Source organism: Bombina bombina, chromosome 6, assembly GCF_027579735.1.
Source record: "Bombina bombina isolate aBomBom1 chromosome 6, aBomBom1.pri, whole genome shotgun sequence".
NCBI classification, from domain to species: Eukaryota; Metazoa; Chordata; class Amphibia; order Anura; family Bombinatoridae; genus Bombina; species Bombina bombina.
Window position 1 is genome coordinate 26,672,939 of NC_069504.1, and position 7,364 is coordinate 26,680,302.

General features: G+C 38.1%; 1 protein-coding gene across 1 annotated transcript in view; it reads left to right on the forward strand.

Moving 5' to 3' along the window:
- The window catches only part of PRRT4 (proline rich transmembrane protein 4), an 87,461-nt gene extending 80,745 nt beyond the window's left edge, over positions 1 to 6,716 (forward strand). The window contains exon 3 of the mRNA XM_053719741.1: positions 3,619 to 6,716. Coding sequence (XP_053575716.1) covers positions 3,619 to 5,519 — 1,901 coding nt within the window. The 3' untranslated portion in view covers positions 5,520 to 6,716. The remainder of the gene's footprint in view (positions 1 to 3,618) is intronic.
- Positions 6,717 to 7,364: the final 648 nt, after the last annotated feature.

Below are 7,364 nucleotides of genomic sequence, written 5' to 3' on the forward strand. Positions count from 1 at the left end.
ATGTATATTTATATATGTATGTATTTATGTATATTTATATATATATATGTATTTATGTATATTTATATATGTATGTATTTATGTATATTTATATATATATATATATGTATTTATGTATATTTATATATGTATGTATTTATGTATATTTATATATATATATGTATTTATGTATATTTATATATGTATGTATTTATGTATATTTATATATATATATGTATTTATGTATATGTATATATGTATGTATTTATGTATATTTATATATGTATGTATGTATGTATGTATATTTATATATGTATGTATGTATGTATGTATATTTATATATGTATGTATTTATGTATATTTATATATGTATGTATTTATGTATATTTATATATATATATATATGTATTTATGTATATTTATATATGTATGTATTTATGTATATTTATATTTGTATGTATTTATGTATATTTATATATGTATGTATTTATGTATATTTATATATATATATATATATATATATATATATATATATATACTGTATATGTATTTGTGTATATTTATATTTGTATGTATTTATGTATATTGATATATGTATGTATTTATGTATATTTATATATATATATATATATATATATATATATATATATACTGTATATGTATTTATGTATATTTATATATGTATGTATTTATGTATATTTATATATATATATACTGCATATGTATTTATGTATGTAGTTATGTATATTTAAATATATATATACTGTATTTGTATGTATTTATGTATATTTATATATATGTATATGTATGTATTTATGTGTTTGTGTATATGTATGTATTTAGGTATGTTTACATATGTGTGTGTGTGTATGTATATATATATATATATATATATATATATAGTATATGTATGTATTTATATATGTATATGTGTGTGTGTATATGTATGTATTTATGTATATGTGTGTATATATATATATATGTGTGTGTGTGTATATGTATATATATATATATATATATATATATATTTATTTATTTTTTTAAACTGAATAGGTGGAGAGAGGAATAATCTTTCAATTGAATCTATATGTATATTATGTGTTAAAAATACCTCCTATATAATCTAAGGAGAAATGGTGCAGACCCTTAAAGATAATTATTTATAACCAAATAAAAGAGAGAATATCGAAAAGGATTGATTAAATCCTTTACCTAAAGTAAGGGGATTCAGCACTCTTTTGAATTTGAGCAATATTGCATTTTATTGCATATATTTAATCACCTTTCAGACACAAGTGAACTCCACTGTGAAAAGCCCATAAATCAATAAACAATATTAAGCATGCAACACAAATCTTTTTTGGCATAGCTAGAATTGTCCATCCTTCTTACACAACTGAGTGCATAATATTCACAACATAAACTTTCTGTTTTATTCCCAGAGTCAGTATCATATATATATATATATATATATATATATATATATATAGAGAGAGAGAGAGAGAGAGAGATACAGTATATCGAGATATATATAGATATAGACATACAAATAAGAGCTGCAGCAATGTTCAGGGTATCTTTTGATTTTCTTTTTCCGGTGCTCGTGAACTGTAAGAGTCCTGCAACTTTTCACCTAGAAATAAAAAAAAAAAACAGAGTAGTCCCTGCAGCATTTTTTCATGGAAATAATCCTTTTATTGAAGTGATAAAAGAGACAAACAGCTACATTTCGGGCCTACATAGCCCTTAATCATGCTGTTGAATACAGGTATCCACCTCCTTATATAGCACATATGTGCCTAGAAGTAACTCTTTCATTAACAATTGATATGAAATTCACATTCCTAATAAAACATTGCCAACTAGTGGACATAAATAGAACTGTCAATATAATCACTGGGATACCAGTCAGATTATAATTAGTAGTTTTTCTTAAAGATAAACAATTAGTTAATATAAAAATACAACAGAAGATGCATCAACATACCACAAAATACAGAGGTAACTTATTTATAAAAACAAATGCAAATCATAATCTTTGTTTAGACCCATTGGATGTAGATTCCCTAGATGCTGGATCCACCACACTTCCCTTTTTCATTAACAATAACTCTCTATCTCCTCCTCTCCTCAATTTAGGGTATGTGTACCTCTGCGTGAGCGTTGGTGTATACCTCTATGTGAGCGCTCATGTGTACCTCTGTGTGCATATGCTGGTGTACCTGTGTGTACCTCTGTGTAAACACTGAGCACAGGTGTGTACTGCTATGTGAATGCTGGTGTGTACCTCTATGTGAGCACTGGTGTGTACCTCTGTATGAGCGCTGGTGTGTACCTCTGTATGAGCACTGGTGTGTACCTCTGTATGAGCACTGGGGGTGCCTCTGTGTGAGCACAGGTGTGTACTGCTATGTGAACGCTGGTGTGTACCTCTATGTGAGCACTGGTGTGTACCTCTGTATGAGCGCTGGTGTGTACCTCTGTATGAGCACTGGTGTGTACCTCTGTATGAGCACTGGGGGTGCCTCTGTGTGAGCACAGGTGTGTACTGCTATGTGAACGCTGGTGTGTACCTCTATGTGAGCACTGGTGTGTACCTCTGTATGAGCGCTGGTGTGTACCTCTGTATGAGCACTGGTGTGTACCTCTGTGTGAGCACTGGTGTGTACCTCTGTATGAGCACTGGGGGTGCCTCTGTGTGAGCACTGGTGTGTACCTCTATGTGAATGCTAGTGTGTACCTCTGTATGAGCACTGGTGTGTACCTCTGTGTGAGCGCTGGTGTGTACCTCTGTATGAGCACTGGGGGGTGCCTCTGTGTGAGCACTGGTGTGTACCTCTGTATGAGCACTGGGGGTGCCTCTGTATGAGAACTGGTGTGTACCTCTATGTGAGCACTGGTGTGTACCTCTGTATGAGCACTGGTGTGTACCTCTGTATGAGCACTGGTGTGTACCTCTATGTGAGCACTGGTGTGTACCTCTGTATGAGCACTGGTGTGTACCTCTGTGTGAGCACTGGTGTGTACCTCTGTGTGAGCACTGGTGTGTACCTCTGTGTGAATGCTGGTGTGTACCTCTGTATGAGCACTGGTGTGTACCTCTGTGTGAGCGCTGGTGTGTACCTCTGTATGAGCACTGGGGGGTGCCTCTGTGTGAGCACTGGTGTGTACCTCTGTATGAGCACTGGGGGTGCCTCTGTATGAGAACTGGTGTGTACCTCTATGTGAGCACTGGTGTGTACCTCTGTATGAGCACTGGTGTGTACCTCTGTATGAGCACTGGTGTGTACCTCTATGTGAGCACTGGTGTGTACCTCTGTATGAGCACTGGTGTGTACCTCTGTGTGAGCACTGGTGTGTACCTCTGTGTGAGCACTGGTGTGTACCTCTGTGTGAGCACTGGTGAACACCTCTCTGCTGGCCTTAGAGTGAACCTACATGTGGGGGAGGGGGGGTTGTGCCTGGGTGGGGTGCACGCCTTTCTGCGCTTATTTTTACATAATAGAACAGTATAGCAATAGAGATATATTGATAGGAAATGCCAGAGCCATATTAGAAACTGCTGAGAACTAAGTTGTCTTCAGATACTGTTGGCTGTGTCAGTTTCTTGCCCTGACGTGATGTGTTTAATCTTTACAGATGCTGCTCTTGCTTCAAGTGGTTACACTTCAGAGGAAGATGCTTCTTTCTTTCGTTGTGAGCACTTTGACTTCGCTGTGACACCTACTGTTCAGGAAGTGAAACCAACTTCACATGATCATCCTTCCCTTCTGCCTTCACAACCCATCTTCATTATCCTTCACTCGGACTGGAACACATCTGTGGCAGACTGGGGAATTGCATGGGAAGCCCTGGTTTATGGTTCTGTTGGACTTTTTGGGTTGGTGGTTCTGTTTGCCCTTCTCTCACTTTTCTGCCTTTTGTTCAGATGCCCATCAGGTAGTCTTTACTTTGCTGTTTTGCACCTACTTCTGATATCTGTGGGTGGGAGTCGTGCATTTTGTCTGTTTTATGATGCTTATGGCCACCGAGACAGACTCCCAATCTTTACCTCTGTGCTCATGTATGACCTGGCCTTCCCTTGTATGACGTCAAGCTTCAGCATTGTATTTCTGCTGCTCTCATCAAGGTGCCACCTACATAACTCATCAGTACTTTCTCCACGGCTTTGCCTTGCAGCAGCAGCATCATTTCTTCACTTCACAGTCTCTGCTGGGGCTGTGGTGATTGTGGATCTATTGCAGCAGTTCCCCTTCCTGCTTTTTGTTTCCCGTGGTGTCTATATAGTCCTGGCTCTCATTCTCTCTCTTTCATTCTTTATCTTCTATTGTGTAGCAAGACCACAAAACTCCCAACTCTATGACTTGAAAACCTCTGCTCCTCCAACAGAATATAGTGGTGGGTGTCCCTTTGCTGACTCCAAAGACTGGAACCGGGCAGCACACACTGTTCTATTCTCTGCCTCATTTAGTCTTTTTAATTGTGGTCTCCAATTGTATGCAATCCTTCATGCAACGGGATATGGAGGATCTATTGTATTTGGTCCCTGGCCTTGGTATGCCTTCCAGTTGGGTTCCAGCCTATGTGAAGTGGGCACCTGTCTCCCTCTGGCTCTTGTGGGGACATACCCTATATTTTGCTCTAATGAGATAGGGAGAACTAACTGTTGGACAAAACTATTCTGCCTTTCCCCAAGTCATGTTAAAATAAAAGCTCCTATGTTGTCTGCCAACCAACAATGGTCCTCCTCCCAGCATGAGAAGCTAATTGTATGTGACAACATTGTCAGGAGTGACTCTGAGTTCTTCCCTCTCTACACCCTGGTAGAGAAGCAGGTGACCCATGGGGAAGACTTGAGCTTTATCTACCACAGTAACAAGAGTCTGGAAGTGCACGGATTAAGCCCTTACAGTGTTGCTAAGACACCGTCATTCATCAGTGTTCAGATAGATAGTGATTCCACTGTGGATTTCAAGCCTCCATCTCCAATCAACTTGCGTCGAAGCATTGATGAGGCTCTGTTCAGTGAGTCTCTGATACCCAAGAGCCTCTTTCATGGTACTGCCCTTTCAAGTAGCTTGTCTCTCACTGTTAAGAGTGCCACTCCCCTTGAAGACTTTGTTTTTAAGGAAAAGGCAGAAGACAGAGGGCTTTACAGAACATCCTCATGTGTGGAGATAGAGACAGTTCTGCCTGAGGCAGATCCAACACCCAACACCAGCAAACAGAATACTATGTGCTCTCTTTCTCCTGGGACATGGAGAGAGGAGCAAAGTACTGCCAGCTCTCTTTATAAGGTGTCCCTGGATGGATCATCGTTGGTGCTTTGTTCTAGTTCTGAGAATATCAGCTCCTATAGCCTGGACAAGAAGCAGGAGCTCAGCTGCCAATCCCAGGGGGCCTATCACACTCTTACACCACCTTCCCAGGAGTCCTTGGAAGTTACAACCCAGCCAGGGAGCTTTCTGAGAGAAGACTTCATAGATGTATTTGGACCCATAGATGCCTTGAGTGTTGGAAGCGATACCATTGACTTGTGAACCAACAAATGCAGAAGGAGGGGGGAGACTAGACAATAGAATGAAGCCCCTGTATATGGAATTCAGTGGGATCTGTGTATGCAGAAGACATAATACATATGATGCATGTTTCAAAAGCAGAAGTGTTATTGTCGGATCAGATTTTGAGGTGTTATTGATGCAATACAATTATTTATGGTATAATTACAAAAATCTTACATTTGCATTGCACATTAAAATAGACCCCAAATCAGTTGTTATTTATCTATTCTTGTTTCATGTAGCTTGTATTAATGCCCTATTATAATGCCTTGTGTTCCGTGCAATGTGTCTCTATAATGCCTGGTTTGCCCTCCAGCAAGTGTTTTCTATAGAAATCCATTCTGTGTTAACACTGCAACATGTTACCTGTCCATATATATTCATCTATTGCTTCATGTATATCCCAACATTGCTCCATATAAGTGTTCCTATATATCTACCTGTTTCTAAATATGATTGTCCCTATAGTTTTTTATTGCTCCATGTTACTCTCATTATATCTCTCCCTACTTCTGCCCTTGTTACTGCACATAAAACCTCTTTATAACACTTCTCATAAATTCATATATCTCCCCTTATAACTCCTCTTCTTACTAAATGTAACTCCACCCATTGCATCTCATCTTGTTGTGCATCTAATCTCTTATATTTATCTCCATCATCTGAGAATCTGGTGCACAGATCCTTCGAGGTCCATATATTGTCAAGTAAAAGACTGCTGTGTTGATAGCCACTTGCAATCTAAGCAGAGATTAGGTGAGTTGGGTTTCCATGACAAAAACATTTTGTATCAATCATCCACCAGGAGGTATATCTTTCAATACACTGAGATATGATAACCCAGACCTTGCCAGATGCTACAGTGGCCAATATGAGGAGTCTGCTAATGTATCAGGCTTCATATTCATTGGACAAAAACAGGAACCTGAATAATCTATCGCTCAATGGAGCAGAGCTCATCCAAGATCTGAAATGCCTACTACCCCTCTTAGAGGAGCTCCATGGAAGTCTAAACAACAACTGTAACACCACTATACACTGAATGTTTGGTTTACAGAACATGGGGCATTTTATGGACTTAGAAAATCCTCAAGTTCTTCACAACTCAACTGTCATTTAGTTCCAAAGGAGATCTGACGGACAGTTATGAATGTATCAATAAAAAGAGACATAAGATTCACATTCTCCATCTCCCTTCTGTTGTTGGGTGCATGATTACGGTGCCATATTTCTTAATGCTTTATGTATACGACAATTTGAATTGTGTTTCTTCATGAATAGAATGTAAATTGGAAACAAATGGTTTATTAATAAAGTATTTTCCAGACTTGAGTATTTAAAAAAAATGGTAGTGGTGAAATTGCTAGTGTATACATAGGCTCATATGTTATGATTTTGTTAGTGCAAGGGTTCCCACCTCGGGTATTCAGTATCCACTAACTGATCAGACATTCAGGATCCAAATTATAAGCACAGGTCAGAGGACCACAATTGCTGAGCAGCTAATCACATAACTTGTGTGAACGTCTGGCTGGTTAGTGGGCCCTGGGACTGATGCCAGGAAACTATGTGCTGAACGTGTATTTTAATACAAAAATAAAGGCTCTAACTTCTCAGACACACGAAAAGCAAAAGACTATGAGAAACAGGTGCATTTGTGGTTTTCCTAGTGAGTGTCTGACAGACTTTTCAAAGGAGCAAAACCTACATTGCTAAAGTGAAAGTAAAACTTAGTATTAAACTACTTATGATGTCTGACACAGCTTTACTCACTTGACTTATTATTGTAATGCGCAATGTAAGCAATTAATCATTTTAATTTTA